Genomic DNA, 26,279 nt, shown 5'->3' on the forward strand with positions numbered 1-26,279 from the left:
GGGTTAAAAACAATAAAATTCCCAGTGGCTTGTTGTATTTTTTGAATTTTTTTTCAAAATTTTACCGGTCCCAGAATATCCCTAAAAAAATCTTTAAAGTGCCTTTTTTTTGCTCTCTGCCAAGACACTGTCCATTTTCCTATGACGTCACACAGTGCTGCCAATGTAAACAAACAATGAGAATACCACAGCAAGATATAGTGACATTAGCTCGGATTCAAACTCGGATTTCAGGGGCTTAAGCGATTCAACAGATTATGCATGTTTTGAAACGGATGGTTGGAGAAAGAAAGTATTGAAGAAGAAACTGAAGCTATTGAGCGAATAGCTATTGACGCTATTCATAGCCATAGCATGGCCGAATACCTGCGTTAGCATCGACGGTCAAATGTGCGGACCAAACGATCAGGACTTTCGCATCTTGTGACACTGGAGCAACTTAAATCCTTCGATTGGTAAGTGTTTTTTTCACATTAAATGTGGGTGGAAGGAAACGTAATATAGTTGCGAATGTAGATACAGTTAGCCTACAAAGCATGTTAGCATCGATTAGCTGGCAGTCATGCCGCGACCAAATATGTCTGATTAGCACATAAGTCAACAACATCAACAAAACTCACCTTTGTGATTTCGTTGACTTTATCGTTGCAAATGCATCTGCAGGTCATCCATACATCTCTGTGCCATGTCTGCCTTAGCATTGCCGGTAAATAGCATGTTAGCATCGATTAGTGTAGCATGTTAGCATCGATTAGCTGGCAGTCATGCCGCGACCAAATATGTCTGATTAGCACATAAGTCACCAACATCAACAAAACTCACCTTTGTGATTTCGTTGACTTTATCGTTGCAAATGCGTATGCAGGTTATCCATACATCTCTGTGCCATGTCTGTCATCGCCGGTAAAATGTGCAGACACTCCAGCACATTCGATGGGGGTCTGGCGGCAGATTTCTTGCCACTTTCGCATCTTCAGGCCAGTGGTGCAACTTGAATCCCTCCCTGTTAGTGTTGTTACACCTTCCGACAACACACCGACGAGACATGATGTCTCCAAGGTTCCAAAAAATAGTCAAAAAAACATGAAATAACAGAGCTGAAACCCGGTGTTTTTAATGTGTTTGAAAAAATGAAAACGGCGGCTTTCTTACCTAGGCAACGTCACGTACTGACGTCATCGCTACAAGAGCCGTAGAACAGAAAGGTGTTTAATTCGCCAAAATTCACCCATTTAGAGTTGGGAAAAAGGTTAAAAAAATATATTGTTTTTTGTCTGCAACATCAAGGTATATATTGACGCTTACATAGGTCTGGTACTAGTTTTTAGTCTAAGTTTGCCGGTTTCAAGAAATGTATGCCGAGCACATATCACTATGTCAAGATAATGGCACTAGCATTTACTTCATTTAAGAATATTTTTCAACACATTGAACAAAAAGGTCTCTTTTTTTTCTACCAAGAAAAGTGCACTTGTAGTAGTGAGAATATTCTTATTTTAAGGTATTTTTGGGTTCATTGAAGTTAGTTCATTTTACTTGTTTTGGAACGTCTTGACAAGCCACATTTTCTTGTTCTATTGGCATATAATTCTGCTTATTTTAAGTAAAATACCCCTCATTTTTGCATTTTTTTCTTCTTGTTTTTCAACACTGACTTTTTGCAGCGTACACAGCTGTATTTTCCTCCTCGCCATATCTGCACATTCACAGTTTTCAGGCGCAGACTCGCTGGCGTCGCCGCCTTCCCTTCGGCTCTTTTGCGTGTACAATCACGACCCCCCCCCCCAAATACACACTTGCCTCGCCGCTACCGCGCACACCGCCGTCCCCTCCGCGGCCCCGAGGGCTACAGAGAGCGATACGCCTTGGCTTCCTCCTGCAGTTTGATTTCCTCTCCTCATACACACTCTGGCTCAGCGATAACCTCTGGTGGCCCTGTTAGGCATGAATGCTACCCTGTTGACAATAACCACAGCCAGGGAGCCAGGCGCATATCTGCTACCTGCCCCCCTACCTCCCACCCCTCCAGGTGTTCAAGTAGCCCCAAAGAAATTGGCTAGATATAAGTAATGTGGGAATATGCGGTAGACGGTGATAGCAGGAGAATGGCCGCCTCTCCAGCGACTGCTGCTGCTGGACCATGGTGAGATGTTCCTCACACAGTTGGATATCTGCCTGCAGATTGTGTTCATTTGTGCCGACCTCAGATAGTGAGATGTTCTTCACGCCCAATTCTCCCCGCCAGCACGAGATCTGTCCCTTTTTCTCAAGGCGGTCCTCCAGAAATGACCTTTCCATTGCTTCCATCTTGGTGTCATCACCATACTTGCCAACCTTGAGACCTCTGAATTTGGGAGATGGCGGGCGGGGGTGGAGGGGACGTGGTTGAGGTGGTGGGGGGAGGTAGCTGGGGTGTATATATATATATATATATATATATATATATATATATATATATATATATATATATAGTATTTATATATATGTATGTATATGTGTATATATGTATATTTTATATATATATATATATGTATGTGTATATATATGTATGTGTATATATATGTATATATATATGTATGTGTATATGTATGTATATATATGTTTGTATGTATGTCTATATGTATGTACGTATGTATATATATATGTGTGTGTATATATATATATATATACATATATATATATATATATATATATATATACACATACATGGTTTTTGACACTAGGCGTCATCTTAGATGTATACTAACATGTCGCAGTCTTCTCCACAGTCCAGCGGCCAAACCCAAAAAAAAAAAAAAGTTAATTTTTTAATTTTATTTTTTTTAATTTTTTTTAATAGTTTGGGCAAGTCTCACCCTTGGCAAAACTACAAAAAAAAAACGTGACTTATAGTCCAAAAAATACGGTACTTGCCGTCATCTGTGAAGTATACTAATGTCTCATATATTAGCATACTAACGTTAACATCCTAATGTTTTATGCTAGCTTTTTAGCTAAATTTGTATGTTTCAACCTAAAAATCAGGGTTTATGATAGTTGCAGTCATCTTGGAAGTATACTAACTTCTCTTATATTAGCATGTTAACATTAAAATGATAATGTTTTGTACTAGCTTTTTAGCTTAATTTGTATGTTTCAAACTAAAAATCAGAATTTTGATACTCGCCGTCGTCTTGGATGTATACTAATGCCTCTTATATTAGCATGCTAATGTTTTATGCTAAGTTTTCACCTAATATTTTAATGTTTTAACGTAAAAATCATGGTTTTTGATACTTGGCGTCATCTTGGATGTATACTAACGTCTCTTATATTAGCATGCTAACGTTAACATGCTAAGTTTTTACCTAATATTTTAATGTTTTAACTTAAAAATCATGGTTTTTGATACTTGGCGTCATCTTAGATGTATACTAACATGTCTCATATTAACATGCTACCGTTCTATGCAAGATTTTTAGCTAATTTTGTATGTTTTCACCTAAAAATAGTGGTTTTCGATACTTGCCGTCATCTGTGAAGTATAATGATGTCTCATATATTAGCATGCTAACGTTAACATGCTAATGTTTTATGCTAGCTTTTTAGCTAAATTTGTATGTTTCAACCTAAAAATCAAGGTTTATGATACTTGCTGTCATCTTGGATGTATACTAACGTCTCTTATATTAGCACACTAACATTAAAATGCTAATGTTTTATGCTAGACTTTTAGCTAAATTTGTATGTTTCGAACTAAAAATCAGAATTTTGATACTCGCCGTCATCTTGGATGTATACCAATGTCTCTTATATTAGCATGCTAATGTTTTATGCTAAGTTTTCACCTAATATTTTAATGTTTTAATTTAAAAATCATGGTTTTTGATACTTGCCGTCCTCTTGGATGTATACTAACGTCTCTTATATTACCATGCTAACGTTAACATGCTAATGTTTTATGCTAAGTTTTTACCAAATATTTTAATGTTTTAACTTAAAAATCATGGTTTTTGATACATGGCGTCATCTTAGATGTATACTAACATGTCTTATCTTAACATGCTACCATTTTATGCTGGATTTTTAGCTAATTTTGTATGTTTTCACCTAAAAATAGTGGTTTTCGATACTTGCCGTCATCTGTGAAGTATAATGATGTCTCATATATTAGCATGCTAACGTTAAAATGCTAATGTTTTATGCTAGCTTTTTAACTAAATTTGTATGTTTCAACCTAAAAATTAAGGTTTATGATACTTGCCGTCATATTGGATGTATACTAACGTCTCTTATATTAGCATGCTAACATTAAAATGCTAATGTTTTATGCTAGCCTTTTAGCTAAATTTGTATGTTTCAAACTAAAAATCTGAATTTTGATACTCGCCGTCATCTTGGATGTATACTAATGTCTCTTATATTAGCATGCTAATGTTTTATGCTAAGTTTTCACCTAATATTTTAATGTTTTAACTTAAAAATCATGGTTTTTGATACGTGGCGTCATCTCTGATGTATACTAACGTCTCTTATTATAGCATCCTAACGTTAGCGTGCTAATGTTTTGTGCTAGCTTTTTAGCTAAATTTGCATGTTTTAACCTAAAAATCAAAATTTTTGATACTCGCCGTCATCTTGGAAGCACTAAACGTCTCTTATGTTAGCATGCTAATGTTGACATGCTAATGTTTTATGCTAATTTTTCACTAAATCTTTTTATGTTTTAACTTAAAAATCATGGTTTTTGATACTTGGCGTCATCTTGGATGTATACTAACGTGTCTTATATTAACATGCTAACATTTTATGCTAGAATTTTAGCTAATTTTGTATGTTTATGCCTACAAATTGTGTATTTGGTACCGTGTCACTTAATAACGGGCGGAAAATGGCCGCCGCAATTTGCGCCCCCTTGGTTTGGACACGCTTGCTGACTGCCGCAAATGAAAAGGTGTGTCCAAGCTTGTACGTATCCTGCGTCATCTCGCACCTCGCCACCAACACACGGACTGATCTTTGGCGCTAGCCAAAAGGGAACAAAGAGCCAAGACGAGGACTGGAATGAAATGTTTTAAAGATTGAATGGAGACGAGTGGCTGAGTGCGGTAAAGAGAGGCGGCGGTGTTATTAGGATGTATTGAATGCACGGGCCAAATGGAAACACAGCAGGAACCACACCTATCTGCTCCTTTCATGGCTGGTTGATAGAGATGCCCCCTCCTCCTTTCACAGTCTGTGAAGAGTGATTGCAATGAGCTCAGACTGTGCTGAATTATGACAGATAAGGACAATCAATATTGGGGGGTGGGGAAGGAGGGGGAAAATAGCCACGTAAATATTTAGGAGGTTTGAAAAAAAAAAAAAAGGAAAAAAAGATGCTTGGTTATCTGTGGATATGCCCGCGCGACTGTCACCTTTTGTATTTGTCGGGAGTTTTCATGTGGAGAGCGTTCCTCCCCGCGCACCTTGTGTGTGCGCGTGAGAGCGAGAAGGCGACGGGGCCAAGGAGAAGTCATTTGGCGCGCCATCTTGATAGCAAGGCACCGAGCAGCCCGGCAAAAAACGCTGTGAGGGGTTGGGCTGGGGAGGGGGGTGGTGGGGGGTTGTGCTGATGATTGACAGCGATAGATAGCTGTCAGTCACTGCGGGGGGAAACAGCGGCCCGGGGCAGGCGACGGTGACATTTAGTCCCAAGCATTGTCGCCGGGTTAATGGAAAGTGAGCGAGTAGAGAGTGTTTTTGTGCGGCAAGGCTCATATCGTCCATGTTGGAGGAGCCTCTCACTCTCCTGACCCAATTCATTCATCTAATTACAATAATATCAACCTGTTTGGATCCTTTTTAGGCCTCGGGCGGCAAAAGTTGCGATGCCTTGTTGTACTGCAATGTTAACTAGATGAGGTCATACATGCCAACCCTCACGATTTTTCCGGGAGACTCCCGACTTTCAGTGCCCCTCCCGAAAATTTCCCAGGGCAACAATTCTCCCGATTTCCACCCAGACAACAATTTTGATGGCACTGCCTTTAGCGTCCTCTACAAACTGTCATCACGCCCGCTTTTCATCCATACTAACAGCCTGTCGGCCAAGTTATATTATATTTGCGGCCTATTACAAACGCTCATAAGTGAATGCAAGGCATATTTGGTCAACAGCCATACAGGTCACACTGAGGGTGGCCGTATAAACAACTTGAACACTGTTACAAATATGCGCCACACTGTGAACCCACACCAAACAAGAATGACAAACACATTTCGGGAGAGCATCCGCACCGTAACACAACATAACAAATACCCAGAAGCCCTTGCAGCACTAACTCTTCCGGGATATACAATATACACCCCCACTACCACCAAACCACGCCCACCTCGAAACCCTCTTCCCCCAATCTCCCAAATTCGGAAGTCTCAAGGTTGGCAAGTATGGATGAGGCAATTCCTGAAGGAAGTGTATGTGATTGCTCCAATGCTGAATTTGAACTGAAATCCTGGATTTTTTTTTTTAGAATTTTTGAAGTAGAGCACACAATTCCCAAACAGGCTGAATATTCTGAAGTTGGAGCAGTTTGAATCAGATGAGAATTGTGGAAGTTTGAAGAGTGTCCCATTGATTTCAAATTTTGGGATTTCGGGAAAAGCGGGAATTTTTGTGGAACTGGTAAAAAAAAAACTTGAATGGTCTGATGGAGTTGAAATTAAAGATGTCCGATAATGTTTTTTTTGCCGATATTCCGATATTGTCCAACTCTTAATTACCGATTCTGATATCAACCGATACCGATATATACAGTCGTGGAATTAACACATTATTATGCCTAATTTTGTTGTGATGCCCCGCTTGATGCATTAAACAATGTAACAAGGTTTTCCAAACTAAATCAACTCAAGTTATGGAAAAAAAATGCCAACATGGCACTGATATAATTATTATTGAAGTCACAAAGTGCATTATTTTTCTTTAACATGCCTCAAAAGAGCAGCTTGGAATTTGGGACATGCTCTCCCTGAGAGAGCATGAGGAGGTTGAGGTGGGCGGGGTTGTGGGGGCAGGGTTTTGGGGGTAGGGGCTAGCGGGGGTGCATATTGTAGCGTCCGGGAAGAGTTAATGCTGCAAGGTATTTGTTCTGTTGTGTTTATGTTGTTGTACGGTGCGGATGTTCTCCCGAAATGTGTTTGTCATTCCTGTTTGGTGTGGGTTGACAGTGTGGCGCATATTTGTAACAGTGTTAATGTTGTTTATACGGCCACCCTCAGTGTGACCTGTATGGCTGTTGACCAAGTATGACTTGCATTCACTTGTGTGTGTGAAAAGCCCTATATATTATGTGACTGCTCTGTACTTCTCCCTGCGTCCGTGTGCACAGCGGCTTTTTAAAAAGTTCTAAATTTAACTTTTTGAAACCGATACCAATAATTTTGAAACCGATCATTTCCGATATTACATTTTGAAGCATTTATCGGCCGATAATATCGGACTGCCGATATTATCGGACACCCTAGTTATTTTGTCCACAAGAAACCAGCAAATTTTGACAAATCGGAAGCCGCCTAGTATTTAAGCTTGCCTCTGGTGAGGGTGGTCGCAATTCTCTCCAATCCCTCCTTCTCTGCTTGCTCTCTGCGTCTTGTCTTTGTCTGAACTTTTTTAAAGCCTCTTTCTTTGCGCTGTCCTCTAATCCAAATATCAATATGAATATGATCAGCTGGACTCTTGACGCAATTGACACAGTCTTTTCAATCCAATCCAATCCACTTTATTTATATAGCACATTTAAACAACAATAACGTTTCCAAAGTGCTGCACAGCCATGTTAAAAACAATATTATGCTCCACCAATGACTGAATAAAACAAAAAATGAATAAAAATAAAACCAATAAAAACAATATAAAAACAAATATGATTAAAAACTATTTTAAAGGGTAAAATCAATTAAAACAGTAAAATAAAAATAAAAGTGTATAAAAAACACAGAGGAGGACAGAGGACCACACAACTCACGTAGTGTTAAAAGCCAAAGAATAAAAGTGGGTCTTAAGACGAGACTTAAAACACTCCACTGTGGAAGCAGTTTGAACATGGAGCGGCAGAGTGTTCCAGAGCTTAGGGCCGACCACAGAGAAGGCCCTGTCTCCCCTGGTCTTAAGTCTGGTCTTGGGCAACACGAGCTGGAACTGGCTCTCGGACCTCAGAGTGCGCGCAGGGATGTAAATTTGGATGAGGTCCGAGATATATTGAGGTGCTAGTCCATGTAAAGATTTAAAAACAAACAGCAATGTTTTAAAATCAATTCTAAAATGAACAGGGAGCCAGTGCAAACTCTGAAGAATTGGGGTTATATGCTGGCGTTTCCTGGCCCCTGTTAGAAGTCGTGCTGCCGCGTTCTGGACTAACTGCAACCGGGAGAGAGCTTTTTGGCTAATGCCAGCATAAAGTGCATTGCAGTAGTCCAGGCGACTTGAAATAAAAGCATGCACGACTTGTTCAAAAAGGTTAAAAGATAAAAACGGTTTAACCTTTACTAAAAGACGAAGGTGATAAAAACACGATTTTAAAACGCCATTGACTTGTTTGTCTAGTTTAAAATCGCTGTCTATAGTGACGCCAAGGCTGGTGACTTTGGGACGCACATCATTTTGCAATGGTCCCAAGTCAGTAAGGGCCGGACCAAAAACTAAAATTTCCGTTTTTCCCTCATTCATTATTAAAAAATTCTGGGCTAACCAAGCCTTGACGTCACATAGACGTCGACAAGAAAAAGAGGTTGGGGTAGCCTGGCTGCCCTGATGGAACCATCGCTGCGGGTTACGTCAGGGACTCCTGGAATACATGGAAGATGATGTGCCTCTCAGCCCTTTCCATCGAGGACGTCGAAGACATCTACCTATTTGGAGCTGTGATCGCGGGGCACTTGCTGATTGGGCTGGGCATTGCTCTGGTGTATCGACAAATTCGGAAGACGATGGCAGCCACTCATGGGGCCCAACGGCTGTTCAACGCAATGGAAGGTTTGGGTCGGTCTTTGGGAACACAGACTGGAGCGATTTCTGAGTTGAATCGCAAAATGGAACTTGGAAAAGTTTGGAGAGAAGAATTAATTGGAATTGAAGAAATCCAGCATGGACAAACAGAGGAGATATGTCACTATTTTTGTCTTCTCGAAGCAAAACAACTTCTTAATCTACGATTTGGACTCCCTTGAATGGCCTTGACACAGGAACAGGCTGTTCTGAAGAAAATCTCCCAATGACTCCTCAAAGATAGACGCTTTTGACCTTCCTTTTTGTCAACAACACCTGCAGTCAAACTTGTATCGGCCTCAGTCCTACAAAAACATTCATCATCTCTCCCAAGTTAATTGGGCATATATGCTCACATGACCACCACCCTTGAAATCAACGCCTTCACCACTGCTTAATTCCTCTGGAGCTGTGGATGGCTGAGCAGCGCTATACAGCGGCAGCGAGTCTCCTCAAACCCACCCCCTCCCTCTGTTGCAAGTTGGTGTGATATACGTACCATGTCTAAATGTGTGCCATGCTATGTGAGTTTTTTTTCCTTGGACTTAGTCTGGACCTCTCCTGAAGGTTTAGCCTTAGACTGATATTTTTTTTTTACTCCCCCCCTCTCTCCCAATGTCCCCCTTTTCTCACCTTTTTAAGGAGCGCCGTAAGTGGCTGATCCGTTCGCGGTCTCGTCTTGTCCTCTCCTGTCACGTATGTCTGCTCTTAGTGGGACTTGTGTCACGATCCGCTACACGGATCGTTTATTGTTTGCTTTGGATATGTTTTGATCACGTTTGGACTCTGCCGATCCCTTCAGTTGAACACTTCCTTGTTTACATTCGTCACCATGGCTACTTAATTACGCCTCCTGCACGCACTCCCGAAGCACACCTGTTTTGATTTATTGTGTTGTATTTAAGACCACCTGCTACCTCAGTTCTTCCTCGCCAGTTTGTTTGCACCACGCAACAGTTACGTGAGCTTTGTCCGTTTGTATTCTCTCTGCTAAGGGTAGCTTAGCCTCCGCGCGCTCGGCTCGGGCTTTATGGACTTTTCGAACTCTGCCTTTTGCTAACGTTTTGTATTCTGCTTCCCGTGCATTAGCAAACTTTTATTTTACCGTTTGTACAAGTTTTCTTTTTTTCTTTTTATATTAAAACCCGTTCCTACCTTCATTCCTGCTTGTTTTGATCCCGTCCATCGAGAGGCGACACTCCCCGCACATCCGCGATGCGGCGCTATCGTAACAACTTGTACCAAAAAATCAGTCTCGTTGTACTTGTGCAATGACAATAAAGATCTATTATATTCTTAATGTGACAGCACTTTTTTAGAGCGAAGCTTTATTGAACTCATGAGGTCTCGCGGGCCAAATTAAAGACACTAGCGGACGGCACATGGCCTGCGGGCTGTAGTTTGGACTAAAATATAGTTAATTAAAACCTCTGCCTTGTTTTAATGAATACTTAGGCCTACTACGCTACTGTATTTTAATGTTGGTCATTATAGTGGCACTTGAAGAGCCTTCTGAGGTCGTACTTTGTGGGGAAAAGAAGTTTGAAAACCACATATTGACCTACATTAAATTAGTGTGAGCATCTTTGATGAACAAAATGTCCCCAAAAAGTTGCAAGAGCGCTGCCTTTAAAGGGGAACATTATCACCAGACCTATGCAAGCGTCAATATATACCTTGATGTTGCAGAAAAAAGACCATGTATTTTTTTAACCGATTTCCGAACTCTAAATGGGTGAATTTTGGCAAATTAATCACCTTTCTGTTTATCGGTCTTTTAGCGATGACGTCAGAACGTGATGTCACCGAGGTAATACACCCGCCATTTTCATTTTCACATTACAAACACCGGGTCTCAGCTCTGTTATTTTCCGTTTTTCGACTATTTTTTGGAACCTTGGAGACATCATGCCTCGTCGGTGTGTTGTCGGAGGGTGTAACAACACTAACAGGGAGGGATTTAAGTTGCACCACTGGCACGAAATCTGCCGCCAGACCCCCATTGAATGTGCCAGAGTGTCTTCACATTTTACCGGCGATGCTAAGGCAGACATGGCACAGAGATGTATGGATAACCTGCAGATGCATTTGCAACCATTAAGTCAACGAAATCACAAAGGTGAGTTTTGTTGATATTATTGACTTATGTGCTAATCAGACATATTTGGTCGCAGCATGACTGCTAGCTAATTGATGCTAACATGCTACACTAATCGATGCTAACATGCTATTTACGCTAGCTGTATGTACATTTGAAACTAGATACCCACATTTAATGCGAAACAAAAACTTACCAATCGACGGATTTAAGTTGCTCCAGTGTCACAAGTTGCGAAAGTCCTGGTCGTTTGGTCCGCACATTTTACCGGCGATGCTAATAAGGCAGCCATGCTATGGGCCACTTCATTAGGTACACCCATGCCATGACCGAATAGCGTCAATAGCTATTCGCTCAATAGCTTCAATTTCTTCTTCAATTTCGTTTTCGCTATCTGCCTCCATCTGTTTCAATACATGCGTAATCTATTGAATCGCTTAAGCCGCTGAAATCCGAGTCTGAATCCGAGCTAATGTCGCTATATCTTGCTGTGGTAACCGCCATGTTGTTTGTATTGGCAGCCCTGTATGACGTCACAGGGAAATGAACAGTCGCGTCGCAAATAGGGAAAATCAAGAACTTTAAAGCTTTTTTTAGGGATATTCCGGGAGGTGTAAAATTTTGAAAAAAACTTTGAAAAATAAAACAAGCTACTGGGAACTGATTTTTATTGTTTTTAACCCTTTTGAAATTGTTATAATGTTCTCCCTTAAGTGTTCCGAGCCCCTGTCAAGCTATGAGACAAGGTCCCAGAAGAATAGCGCCTGACACCAAGGTCAAAAAGAGCGCATCGCACATCAAGACGAGCACAGACCCCGAAACAAAAACCCGTTTGGCGAGCATCCCTCCCCTCCCTCGTCCTCGTGCAGCTCTCAATTTCTCCTGGGCCTCGGCGGTCCCTCTTCCATTCTTTCACGCTCTCTCCAAGTTGTCGCTCCCTTTCACCTCGGATGGGAACAATGCCAGCACGCTTTTGCTTCCCTTCAATGCGCGTTAGAAACCCAATCAGGCCCGCTTATTGCACATATTCATTTTCTCTCCTTTCTCTCCTCTCCTTTCACAGAGGGGCACCCTTAACAGACAAACTCCTCTCTGTTCTCTCCGCGCACACTTTTGAGTATTGATGTTGCGGCCATTGTTTGCCTCCCCGGCCGTCATGGCGCAATAGCACGGGGAAATAGGACTCGGGACAAAAGTTGTTATAATTGCTTGTAAATGGAGAAACACCTCGGTCAAATACACAGTAGTCGTCTAAAGCAGGCCTGGGCAATTATTTTGACTCGGAGTTCAAACTTAGAGAAAAAATGTGTCTGGGGGACCTGTGTATCTATATTTAGGAACACTAATACAAAACCTCATAATAATGTCTGATTGAATGCTAAATTTTTTTTGCAATTTTACATTTTTATACTGAATGAGACACCCAGAATGTACATGAAAATAAAGAATGTGGAATTTCCAATATTAAAGGCCTACTGAAATTAGATTTTCTTATTCAAACGGGGATAGCAGGTCCATTCTATGTGTCATACTTGATCATTTCGCAATATCGCCATATTTTTGCTGAAAGGATTTGGTAGAGAACATCGACGATAAAGTTCGCAACTTTTGGTCGCTAATAAAAAAGCCTTGCCTGTACCGGAAGTAGCAGACGATATGCGCGTGACATCACATCTGAACTTTGTTTACAATCATGGCCAACTGCAGCGAGAGCGATTTGGACCGAGAAAGCGACAATTTCCCCATTAATTTGAGCGAGGATGAAAGATTCGTGGATGAGGAAAGTGAGAGTGAAGGACTAAAAGAAGAAAAAAAGACGAGGGCAGTGGGAGCGATTCAGATGTTATTAGACACATTTACTAGGATAAGACACATTTACTAGGATAGGTTTTAGGCATCTTTTTGCAGAGGACGGCGTGGCGAGTGGCCGTGCCAGCAACCTGAGGGTTCCTGGTTCGATCCCCACCTTTTACCAACCTCGTCACGTCTGTTGTGTCCTTGAGCAAGACACTTCACCCTTGCTCCTGATGGTTCGTGGTTAGGGCCTTGCATGGCAGCTCCCGCCATCAGTGTGTGAATGTGTGTGTGTATGGGTGAATGTGGAAATAGTGTCAAAGCGCTTTGAGTACCTTGAAGGTAGAAAAGCGCTATACAAGTATAACACATTTACCATTTAATTCTGGAAAATCCCTTATCTGCTTATTGTGTTACTAGTGTTTTAGTGAGATTATATGGTTGTACCTGTACAACCTGAAGGTCGGCCCCGCACCTTTCTTCAGCACCAGTCGACGGGTGGTGGCGATGCCAATCTCTGCCCTTCGCAAGGGACCCTCTTCGAAACACGATCTTTCGAAATGATCGCTGCATAATACACTGTACTTTGTGTGTGTGGTCCAATCCAACCGTGTTCGCTTGACATCTCTGTTCCATAGTAAAGCTTGACTGTCATCTTTCGGGAATGTAAACAGTGAAACACCGGCTGCGTTTGTGTTGCTTAAGGCGGCCGCAATACAACGCTTCCCACGTACATCTTTCTTCTTTGACGTCTCCATTATTCATTGAACAAATTGCAAAATATTCAGCAACACAGATGTAATTATGCGATGAAAGCAGACGACTTATAGCTGGGAATGAAGCTGGAACAAAATGTCCTCTACAATGCATGACGTTACGTGCACGCGTCATCACACCGCGACGTTTTAGCATGATACTTCTGCGCGAAATTTAAAATTGCAATTTAGTCAACTAAACCGGCCGTATTGGCATGTGTTGCAATGTTAAGATTTCATTATTGATATATAAACTATCAGACTGCGTGGTCGATAATAGTGTGTTTCAGTAGGCCTTTAACTATGAACAATAAAACACTGAATATTGACAACATATAAACATCTCAACCCCTCTTGATCAACATATTTTATGATAAAGCGAAACACAAAAAAATGCAACAAATACAGTGAAATATGAACGCGATGGGTAAAAAAAAAAAAATACACCTACAATACAATACATCTGATACATCACTAAGTTTTACAACTTTGTTATAAAAATCTCCTTCCGCGTCTGTCTCTGACACCCGCATTTCAGGCTGACACTCTGAAAACACTCTTTGGAAATGGTCCCCACCCACAGTACTTGGTGCCTTGCCTGAGCTGCTGTGACTTCGATTACCATAGTAACTACCGTATTTTCCGCACTGTAAGGCGCACCGGATTGTAAGGCGCATCTTCAATGAACGGCCTATTTTAAAACTTTGTTCATTTATAAGGCGCACCGCATTATAAGGCGCATAGAATAGATGCTACATTAGAGGCCAGGGTTACGTTATGCATCCATTAGACGGAGCTGCGCTACAGGGACTGTCAACAAAACAGTCAGATAGGTCAGTCAAACTTTATTAATAGATTACAAACCAGCGTTCTGACAACTCCGTTCACTCTCAAAATGAATAAACAGCTGTTTTATTATTTTCCCTGATTCAGTAAACACGTAAAAACAGTCTGATACTGTGACGGTAAATCAAACGTTAGTGCAATCACAATATAGTAACACTCGAAATGGTGCAAAGCAATAATATATCAATAACTCAACGTTGCTCAAACGATAATGTCACACAACACAACTGATCTTAAATGGGATTGTGCTGAAAATTTTCATTTTCCTGAAGGAATTCAGTACTATCTAATCTAATCCAACACACAAAATGCACATGTAAAGCTCACTTTATTAAGTTATTCCTCATCAACTAATCCCTCAAATTCTTCTTCCTCAGTGTTTGAATTAAACAGTTGGGCGAATATTGTCACGATCCGCTATGCGGATCGTTTATTGTTTTGCCGTTTATATGTCTTTGTTCATGTTTATTTCTGGACTCGGCCGATTCCTTGTGTTTGAGCACTTCCTCGTTTGTTTCAGTCACCATGGCTACGTAATGTGCTCCTCCCCACGGGCTCCTGTCACACACCTGTTTCTGATTATTATTTGTGTATTTAAGCCCACCTGATTCCTTAGTTCGTCCTCGGCTCATTGTTTGCTTTTCGCAACACGCCACGGTTTGTATCTGGTATCATAGATTATTTTGTGCTAAATTCCGCCTTAGCTTCACGTGCGTTTGGCACGTCGTTTAGTCGTACTTCCGTTTCCTGCTAAGTTTTAGTATTAGCTTCCCGTGTGTTGGCATGCGCTTTGTTTTTCCCCTTCTTGCACCAGTGTTCTTTTGTTTTATTATATTAAAATATATTCTTACCTGCAATCCAGCTGATTGGTCGTGTGTGCATCCTCGAAATGGCAATTCCGCGCAGCAAGTGCGCCGCAACGCGTGACAAATACGGTATCAAACATGCTCAAAGTCGTCATTAAACGAGTCAGTGTCGCTGCTGTTAATGTTAAATTCTCTCGCTGCTGCTCTATTTCCATCTTCTACTGTGTGACTGATCGCCTTGAGTTTAAACTCTGCGTCATAAGTGTGTCTCTTAATAGGAGCCATTTTGGGGTCTTTACATAAACACATAGAAACGGCACGCCTCCTGCAGTCATATATCCCAGCATGCACCACGAGCTTCTTCTTCTACGAGGGAAAAGGAAGTTGGCGGCTGCTTACCGTACAAGAAGAGGCGCACTTCTTCTTCCACGGGGGAAAATTAAGTTGGCGGCTGCTTACCTTAAAAGAAGCACGTTTCTTCTTCTACAGGGGAAAATGAAGTCGATGGCTGCTTATCGTAGAAGAAGAAGTGCACTTCTTCTACAGGGGAAAATGAAGTCGATGGCTGCTTATCGTAGAAGAAGAAGTGCACTTCTTCTACGGGGTAAAATGAAGTCGATGGCTGCTTATCGTAGAAGAAGAAGTGCACTTCTTCTACGGGGGAAAATGAAGTCGGTGGCTGCTTATCGTAGAAGAAGAAGTGCACTTCTTCTACGGGGGAAATTGAAGTCAGCGGCTGCTTACCGTAGAAGAAAAGGCGCACTTCTTCTACGGGGGAAAATGAAGTCGGTGGCTGCTTATCGTAGTTGCGAGACCGGTTGTGGCTCAAAATTGGTCCATATATAAGGCGCACCGGATTATAAGACACACTGTCAGCTTTTGAGAAAATTTGAGGTTTTTAGGTGCGCCTTATAGTGCGGAAAATACGGTAATTAGATTACTATAGGTACTACCGTATTTTTCGGACTATAAGTCACATTTTTTTCATAGTTTGGCCGATGGTTCGACTTATACTCAGGAGCGACTTATGTGTGGAATTATTAAAACATTACCGTAAAATATTAAATAATATTATTTAACTCAATTACTTAAGAGACTAGACGTATAAGATTTCATCGGATTTAGCAATTAGGAGTGACAGATTGTTTGGTAAACGTATAGCATGTTCTATATGTTATAGTTATTTGAATGACTCTTACCATAATATGTTACGTTAACATACCAGGCACCTTCTCAGTTGGTTATTTATGCGTCATATAACGCACACTTATTCAGCCTGTTGTTCAATATTCTTTATTTATTTTCAATTTCTTGTCAATTGTTGGGTTTTATCAAATAAATTTCCCCCAAAAATGCGACTTGTACTACAGTGTGACTTATATATATATATATATATATACATATATATATATATATATATATATATATATACAGTATATATATATATATATATATATATATGTTTTTTTCCTTCTTTACTATGCATTTTTGGCAGGTGTGACTTATACTCGGAAAAATACGGTAATTAGATTACCATAGCAACTAGTATATCTTGCAAAAGCCCAGAGTTCAACCATTGCAATACTTTGTATAGTTCAAGACAGGGGTGCCCACACTTTTTCTGCAGGTGAGCTACTTTTCAATTGACCAAGTCGAGGGGATCTACCTCACTCATACATGTCATTTATATTTATTTATTTATGAAAGAGACATTTTTGTTAACAAGTTAAAGGTGTTTATTGATAATACAAGCATGTTTAACACATAAAGATTCCTTTCTTTCATGAAGACAAGAAAATAAGTTGGTGTATTGCCTGATTCTGATGACTTGCATTGATTGGAATCAGACAGTAGTGATGATAACGTCCACATTTTCAAATGGAGAGAAAGTATTACCACATGAAAGTGGTAGGTTTTTGGCATCTTTTTTTGTCCAGTTTACATACCCTTTTTTTTTTTTTTTTTTTTTTTTACACACTTTACAAGAAATATATTGATGGTGAACTCCGTGTCTTGCTCGCTGAGACTCTTATTTTGTTAGCGCAGGCGAGATGAAGCAGCGCTTTTATTGTGAAGATAGGAACTGTGCAGTCAGTCTTTAGAGTTTTGACGGCAGGTACGGCGTGAGAGTCTGTTGAAAAGAAAAGTGTTTCTCAACTAATTTTTTCTTCATAATCTCAAAAGACCCTCGAGTGCCGTGAATGTCAATAAAGTGACGTATTGGTGAAGATTGATGAGCGCTTATTTTTAGGTCTATTTTTTTATTTTTTTTATCCCTGGCTGGCGAGGAACAGACACATCCTCCGCGATCGACGTAATGGGCGCCCCTGGTTCAAGACTTCCGGCCATTAGAAAACATCACTGCACATCATAATGGCAGCTACAGTTTTCATCTCAAAGATCTAAAAAAAATGATTTGGTAATGTCCGGCGGGCCAGATTGAAAAGCTTAACAGGCTGCATGTGGCCCCCGGGCCTAATATTGCCCAGGTCTGGTCTAGAGTTTCCACCTTTCTTCATCTGAAATTAAATTGTGGAGTCGGACGAACAATTGTACATTTTGGGAGAGGAAACCGGAATCGGTACAAGAAGCAACAAGACAAACGAGAGCAGCAACAGGTTGGAATTAGATCAACACTATCAAGCAGGCCAGATACAAGCTGAGATAGGTGCACGTCTGTCTCGGAATGGAGATGTGTGTGTGTGTGTGTGTGTGTGTGTGTGTGTGTGTGTGTGTGTGTGTGTGTGTGTGTGTGTGTGTGTGTGTGTGTGTGTGTGTGTGTGTGTGTGTGTGTGTGCGTGCGTGCGTGCGTGTGTGTTGCTAATCTATTTATTTACCTGTCATTGGCTGCGATAATGGCGTTCATCCCGTCTCTGTGTCTCAGTATATCTACTAATGTGGGGGGGGATGTTGGCTCTCGTGTGTGTCGCTTGATAATCAAACCTGTATTTTCTCATCAGACTGTAATCAGACCAATTACACGCGTGACGGAGAGCGTGGGCAGGTTGATGTGGGGATTGATAACCATACACACACACACACACACACACACACACACACACGGGATTGAGCGCTCTGTCTATGGGTATCTGGGTCTCTTATCTGGGACAACCATTCCCCGACGTGACCTGTCAGCTGTCCTGTCAAAAGGTGCGTCTCACGTAGCCCTGCCTAGGCAAAGCCCGAAAACACCCTTTCCCTTTTCCCAAGCGCTGCCTTTCAGTCACTGCGGGATTTGGGAAAGGCTACTCCGACTGGAACCTCAGAGAAAGGGCCGTGTTTGACGAAGGGTTTTCTCAGTCAAGTGTGATTTGTTTGATTTCGCCCATCACTGACGATCGGCTGAATTTATTACTTTTTTTTTTTTAAAGATAAATAACAAATGTACCGTATTTCTCAGACTTCAGAGCGCACCGGGATACAAGCCTCACCCACAAAATTTTAGAAGACAAAACATATTTTCCCGTATTTAAGCCGCACCGGACTATAAACCGCCGATATATACGGTGCGAAATGAGTTATTTACACAGAAATATTTATTTACATACCTTACATGTTTTCAAACTGTGCTCGTAACGCGGCAGTAAAACGGCTGAACAAACAAAACAGAAGTCATCGTCATGGACACACTAGCTGCACATGCAGTGATAAACTCGTCTAAAAGATGGCACAATAGAACAAAAAACTATTTTGCACAATACATTATGGCCATTGTCAGGTTCAAACACTGATGACATCTATTAAACAAGACAAGAAGCAAGGAATTAAACGGAGACAGAAATAAATTTGGCTCAATTGAGGAGAGACGTCTGGACTGTACTGTTTGTACAGTCTCACCATGCTCTGATGAAAATTGTACGCCTCCTCTTTTATTTGAACTTTCCCTGATAACATGGCAACAGCTGTTTCTAAAGAATAGGGGTTGTAAACAACCATCGCCTTTAAATAACCAACAATTCAAAGAAAAAGTCGTAAAACAGTCCAAAGAAAAGGTTCCTGGAGAGCAGTCAGGTCCTGCTTCCTCTTCGCTTTGTAGATCTCGGATCAAGACAATATCTTTCTGTTGATTACAATACATCAAAGAAACAGAACACCTTCATGTTGCTTCCCATCCTACACAGTGGAGTTTTACAAGCCTTCTTCATGGTAGGATAAAAGACAGCTTTTGTCCTCTAGCCGGGAACTCGTGGCAACACAAAGTTTTGTGATAACTTGGATACAATTATTCTGACAGCCATTAGCAAAGAAAAATCTATAAATTTGCCATCTCTCCAAAACAATTCGACTGAGCAGCGTTCGTCGTTCAAGTCCAAAGTTTATTTCGTTCTTCTCTCTCTCCGTTGTCAAGTATGTTGTGATAGAATCACAAGAAATAAGACCTAAGTTGTCCTCGCATACTCTAATGGCGACTGAAACTCCAAATACAAATTTTTAGAAACGCCCCAACTGTGTTCAACCAATCAACATTCAACAGCACGGCCCGCCTTTTAAAGGTTCTTTGGAATTCCCAAAAGTCCCACCTCTTAACAAAGTTCCTGAAGAACTAAATCTACCTAGGTAGTTGGTGGAAACACAGGGGGGTATTTTATTTACTCGTGTAAATAAGAAAGTTCATTACTGCGGTGGAAAAAGGCCCATAGAGACCATTCTAAGTAGGATTTATTGGGATCATTTGACAATAAAAAGATCAAATATAAGTGAAAGTAATCCAATCCCCTGGTGGAACTGTGAGCCATCTCCCCTTAACACCCACATCAGTCCTAATTAGACATCCTAGACTCCAATTTTGTTGTTCCTTGAACCTGTTCACTGCAATAATGACAATAAAACTCTATTCTATCCTGGATGTCACCCTTCTTCTAACTGGAGCTCCTTTGCTTGTTTCCTTGCTGGCAGGCGTACGATGTTTTCGCCAGCCTGGGCATCTCACGCCTCCTGGAGCCGTCGGACATGGTGCTGCTGGCCATCCCCGACAAGCTGACCGTGATGACCTACCTCTACCAGATCCGGGCGCACTTCTCCGGCGAGGAGCTCAACGTGGTGCAGATCGAGGCCAACAGCAGCCGCAGCACTTACAAGGTGGGCGACTTCGAGACGGACACCAACGCCTCCATAGACCAAGACAAGTTCTACGCCGAGCTCAACGACGTGCAGACGCGCTCCCAGGGTGCCGACTCTGCCGCCGCTGAAAACACTCAATCAAATGGCTCCAAAAGTATGGAGGACGGAGCAGCGACCGAGCTCGGAGGTGACGTGGAAGTCACAGCGCCTTCGGGAGGCGTGAAAACATCAGCGCCTCCTCAATCTTCAGCTCCTGTGCCGTCATGCCGTACGGCAGCTGACTCTCCTCCGGTGACATCATCAGGCTCTGAAGACCGGGGCAGCTTACTGAAAGCGAAAACTTTGGACCTCTCCGATCTACCGCAAAAGTTAGAGAGGGACTTGGGAGACGAAAGACAGCGGGGGGACAAGCAAATAATCCAAGGGGGTACGGCGGTGGGGTCCTCTACCCAAACGGGGCCTCCCCCTGTCTCGCCTGTTCATCAAAAATTGGGCTTCTCTTATAACCGGGATGCTGACCTCATCAAGAAGAAAAGGGCCAGCCTGCGTCACTCTGAGTCCGAGCCCACGTCGGATACGAGATCTCCAGTCAACCACATGGACTCAGAACCCAAAAAGGTATTTGTTGCACTTGTGAAACATTAAAGTTATGTATTTTTGGACTATAGACCGGTATATAAGCCGCACCCACAAAATTTTAGAAAAACATTTTCCATATATGAGCCGCCCCGTAATATAAGCCGCCGATATATACGTTGTGAAACAAGGTATTTACACAGAAATATTATGTAAATGTTTATCCATATAGCTTTGAGCGATATTTCGCGCATCTACTTTGATTTAGCAGTCAAGAATATTTCAGTTGTGTTTATCCTTCTTTGTGTGGACATTGTTGATTGTCATGTCATGTTCGGATGTACTTTGTGGACGCCGTCTTTGCTCCACAGTAAGTCTTTGCTGTCGTCCAGCATTCTGTATTTGTTTACTTTGTGGCCTGTTCAGTTTTAGTTTCGTTTTGCATAGCCTTCCCTAAGCTTTAATGCATTTTCTTAGGGGCACTCACCTTTTGTTTATTTTTGGTTTAAGTATTAGATACCTTTTTACCTGCACACTGCCTGCCGCTGTTTCCGACAGCTACAAAGCAATTGGCTACCGGCTGCCACCTACTGATATGGAACAGTATTAGACGGTTACTCTGCCGAGCTCAAGGCAGCACCGACACTAAACAACAACACATCAATTGCAGATTATAATTACTAGTTTGCAAAAAAAATATTTTTAACCATTATAGGTAAAAATACATAATCTCCCACGACACACCAGATTGTAAAAACACTGTTGTAGGGTACACTTATTGATGCGGAAAAAAATTATATCTATCTGCGATTAATCCTGATCAATTTTGACATAACTATGAACAAAGTGATTTATCGCGATTAATATTTTAATCATTTGACAGCGCTGAAAAAAATTGCAAGAATGCAAAAACAATAAGGAAAACAATGTTTTCAAACCATGGTAGGTTAAAAAAGATTATTTATTTATTTATTTGCTTCGTCTATGTCCAAAGTCGCAAGTCAGTGTGCAAACTGGCGGTATAGCTCGGTTGGTAGAGTGACCGTGCCAGCAGCTTGAGGGTTCCAGGTTTGATCCCCACTTCCGCCATCCTAGTCACTGCCGTTGTGTCCTTGGGCAAGACACTTTACCCACCTGCTCCCAGTGCCACCCACACTAGAGATCATCCGCAACCGCGTCACCAAAGTCGTCATCCACCCGCCCTTCACCCGAACCAACATTTTATCAGAAACACATCCGCCCGCTGAAATACATTGGAGGTTGACCACCTTTACCACTCACAGAGCTGTCTAAACTCGTTTCACAGAATAACGAAGACAATTGGAGCCGTTAAAGTTCTCGCGATTATTCAATTGGAGTTCGTCCTGTGAAGCCATTGCTTTTGACACCTTCAACAACATTTACACACCGACTTTTAGTCTGGCATCATGTTGTGTGCAGTTTTCGCAATCACACGTACAAGATTGAAAGGCATACTGGGTGACACAGAGTACACTGATGGTTGTGATATAAACAACTTTAACACCTACTAATATGCGCCACGCTGTGAAGCCACACCAAACAAGATTGACAAACACATTTCGGGAGAACATCCTCACAGTAACACAACATAAACGCAACACAACCAATACCCAGCATCCTTTGTATCCGTGACACTACCTAAGTATATTTTACACCCCCGCGCCTCCAACCCCGCCCACCTTACCGATGCACGGGTTGGGGGGTTGGGGGCGTGGCAGGGTTTGCTGCTAGCGGGGTGTATAAAATAGTCAGAAATTGTCATGGATACAAAGGATTCTGGGTATTTGTTGTGTTGCGTTCATGTTGTGTTACTGGGAGGATGTCCTCCTGAAATGTGTTTGTCAATCTTGGTTGGTGTGGCTTCACAGCGTGGCACATATTACTAAGAGTGTTAAAATTGTTTATATCACAACCATTAGTGTACTTACTCTGTGTCACCCAGTATGCCTTGCAGTCGTGTGCGTGTTGCTGCGGAAGCCACACACAACATGTTGCTGGACTGACAAGCAGAACGTACATGCTGTAGAGGGCGACAAAGTCAATGACTTTATAGCACGCCCTAATACTTATTATCTGGGTGACTGCCGGTAGTCATTCTAGAGAATATTAGCGTCTCCTATTGACTTCTTCGCTTTGTGACACGGGTCATAAATGGCTCTTTGAATGGCAAAGGATACCGATCCCAGAACCATGTATATCAAATATTTCTGGATGGTTCAACCGCCACCCGCTCGTATCTAATTAAAATCTATTTTTTCCTCATGTCACCCGCCCGAACCACGGTTTAATCGCGGACTCCGCGGATGAGACCGCAAACCCCGCATCTCTAACCCACACTGGTTTAAATGTAACTTAGATATTGGGTTTCACTATGTAAAGCGCTTTGAGTCACTAGAGAAAAGCGCTATATAAATATAATTCACATCACTTCAAACAATGGCTCGTTTGGGTTTACTTTTGGTTATGTCGACAACCACCTGTGTGGGAATGGGCAACATAAACATGATTTATCTGTGCTTTTTTTACCTGTAAAAGAAAGCTGTGATGAAGGTAGTTTTTCTTTCGATACAGAAAACTCATCATTGGATCAGGTTTTGGCCTGTTAACCAAGGTCTGGACACCCTTGCCTTCATGTGTCAGTCAACAAGTAGACTTCACTTCAACGTTCTTTGAGGTCTTCCAATGCAGCCTGCAGACTCCTCCCCAAATGCACCGCTGACGTTATTTCTGTCCCCGCACCCTCGCTTTGATTGAAAGTTCCTGCGCCGCGTCTGTCATAAGACAGAGAAAGGCGAGCGTTCATTCCCGGCTGGCGCTTGCTAAGCTTCAAATCCCGACCCGGTTGATGCCATTGCGAAGATGACCCTCGCCAAATTGTCCCGCTCTGCATTAGATGTTGTCGTCAGCTGTCCCCGTAACATGTGGCGACCGTAGAAAGGCACCCGAGAGAACCCCCTGCTTTGACATTTAATCATATTTTTCATTATATTTCTCATCCCCTCGCTTGATGGCAGCGGGCGGCGTGGCCGCTCAGGCGTGGCGACACTTTGCGGCGAGCACACCTCACCTCATCTTGTCTCGCGCGCCCCCGTGCGCGCGCACGCCGACACCCGTTAAATACTCGCGTCCACCCCCCCTACAGATTAACGCTTCCTGTTTACAAGTGTAAAGGTCACGGGACAGGCGGGGTCGAAGCAGCCATTGGGGCGGGGAGGAGGAGTTGTGTTCTGACAGCCATGACACCCCATTTCTGATCTGCTGTTATCTCACCAGCGGGTTGCAGCCCGCACACAGGCCACATTTGACTTGTTGAAAGGATAAACATGTTTCAGCCAAATTAGCCAACAATCCCTCGCAGATACACTTCTAGATTTATTGCCAAAGCAGTCGCGTGGAGCTGCACCTGGCCTCTTATCTGCCATGGTGTCTGCTCATAAACAGCTGAACCCAAGAGTGTCCAAACTTTTTGACTTGGGGGCCACATTGGGCTAAAAAGGTAAAAAGGTCACGGGATATATATATGCATACATACATACATACATACATACATACATACATACATGCAGTCGGCTTTCGTCACCTGGCCAAAGTTTTTTAGTCCAATGCTGCTCCAAAGTCAAAACATTGGACATCCCTCTATATATATATATATATATATATATATATATATATATATATATATATATATATATATATATATATATATATATATATATATATATATATATATATATATATATATATATAGAGGGATGTCCAATATATATATATATATATATATATATATATATATTAGGGCTGGGCAACGATTAAAATTTTAATCGAAGTTAATCGCACTATTTCTCCGATTAATCGCAATTAACTGCATTGTATACGCAAAGCCCAATAATTAATTCAAAAGTAGTGTGTAATGCACCTTTATTGGAATATTCTCCCACATGAACAAAAGCGCCAAAACATTTGTTGTGCAAACACGATTTAAATCAGTCCTTGTTAAACAGTAGCAGTTAAATAGCATATTTTATGAAAATCAACTCAAAAAATGTAAATACAAACATTTAAGCTTATTGCCACTGCCAGGGTATTTAAGTTATCCTGTTTGTTATGGAAAATAAATATAATGTACATACAAATCTCTGAGCCACAATCATAACATCTGAACAGGCAATTTCTGAGGTAACAGCAGAAACATTTTTTTTATCAGGGTCTTATGTTTAAAAAACCTATATTATAGGTAGTGGGCTGTTTTAGGGAATTTTTGATCAAATTATCCGTAGTAGCAATATTAATAATGTTGTGTTTATTCTGCTTAGTGCACTTAAAATAATTATGACCATATTTAGGAATTGATATGATGGGAATTTTCCGATTGTTTGCTTGGTGCTTTGATAAACTGAACGCATATACATGGTACTATTTGTGATGTTATGAGCCAGGGAAAAAAAGAACTACCCTACCCAGCATGCAACAGGAGTGACGAGCATGCGCGGTAGCCCGGTATTGGTTGTGTGTCGCCATGACGGCATCTTGTATGTTGTGATATGCACGCTCTGAAAGTAAACGTTAAGAACTCAGCCAACACTCCTCGTCTGCATTATTCATAAATCGACAGACAACACTCCTCTCTGAGCTGCCACCTTACCGTGGTAGAGGAGTTTGCGTGTCCCAATGATCCTAGGAGCTATGTGGTCTGGGGGCTTTAAGCCCCCTGGTAGGGTCTCCCAAGGCCAACTGGTCCTAGGTGAAGGACCAGACAAAGAGCAGCTCGAAAACCTCTATGAAAAGTAAAAACAAAGGACCCAGATTTCCCTCGCCCGGACGCGGGTCACCGGGGTCCCCCTCTGGAGCCAGGCCCTGAGGTGGGGCACGATGGCGAGCGCCTGGTGGCCGGGCCTGTACCCATGGGGCCCGGCCGGGCACAGCCCGAAGAGGCAACGTGGGTCCCCCCTCCAATGGGCTAACCACCCATAGCAGGGGCCATAGAGGTCGGGTGCAATGTGAGCTGGGCGGAAGCCGAAGGCAGGGCACTTGGCGGTCCGATCCTCGGCTACATAAGCTCGCTCTTGGGACGTGGAACGTCACTTCACTGGGGGGAAAGGAGCCTGAGCTAGTGCGCGAAGTAGAGAAATTCCGGCTGGATGTAGTCGGACTCACTTCGACGCACAGCAAGGGCTCTGGAACCACTTCTCTTGAAAGGGGATGGACTCTCTTTCACTCTGGCGTGGCCGGCAGTGAGAGGCGACGGGCTGGGGTGGCAATTCTGGTTGTCCCCCGGCTTAAAGCTTGCACGTTGGAGTTCAACCCAGTGGACGAAAGGG

The 26,279-nt window shown here is 42.1% G+C and overlaps 1 protein-coding gene across 6 annotated transcripts in view; it reads left to right on the forward strand.

Moving 5' to 3' along the window:
• The window catches only part of ehbp1 (EH domain binding protein 1), a 360,301-nt gene that overhangs the window by 180,708 nt on the left and 153,314 nt on the right, over positions 1-26,279 (forward strand). For all 6 annotated transcript variants that reach the window (XM_061911324.1, XM_061911326.1, XM_061911325.1 and 3 more), the window contains one exon: positions 20,200-20,982. In XM_061911324.1, coding sequence (XP_061767308.1) covers positions 20,200-20,982 — 783 coding nt within the window. The remainder of the gene's footprint in view (positions 1-20,199; positions 20,983-26,279) is intronic.

This window comes from Nerophis ophidion, linkage group LG09 (genome assembly GCF_033978795.1).
Source record: "Nerophis ophidion isolate RoL-2023_Sa linkage group LG09, RoL_Noph_v1.0, whole genome shotgun sequence".
In the NCBI taxonomy this organism is placed as follows: domain Eukaryota; kingdom Metazoa; phylum Chordata; class Actinopteri; order Syngnathiformes; family Syngnathidae; genus Nerophis; species Nerophis ophidion.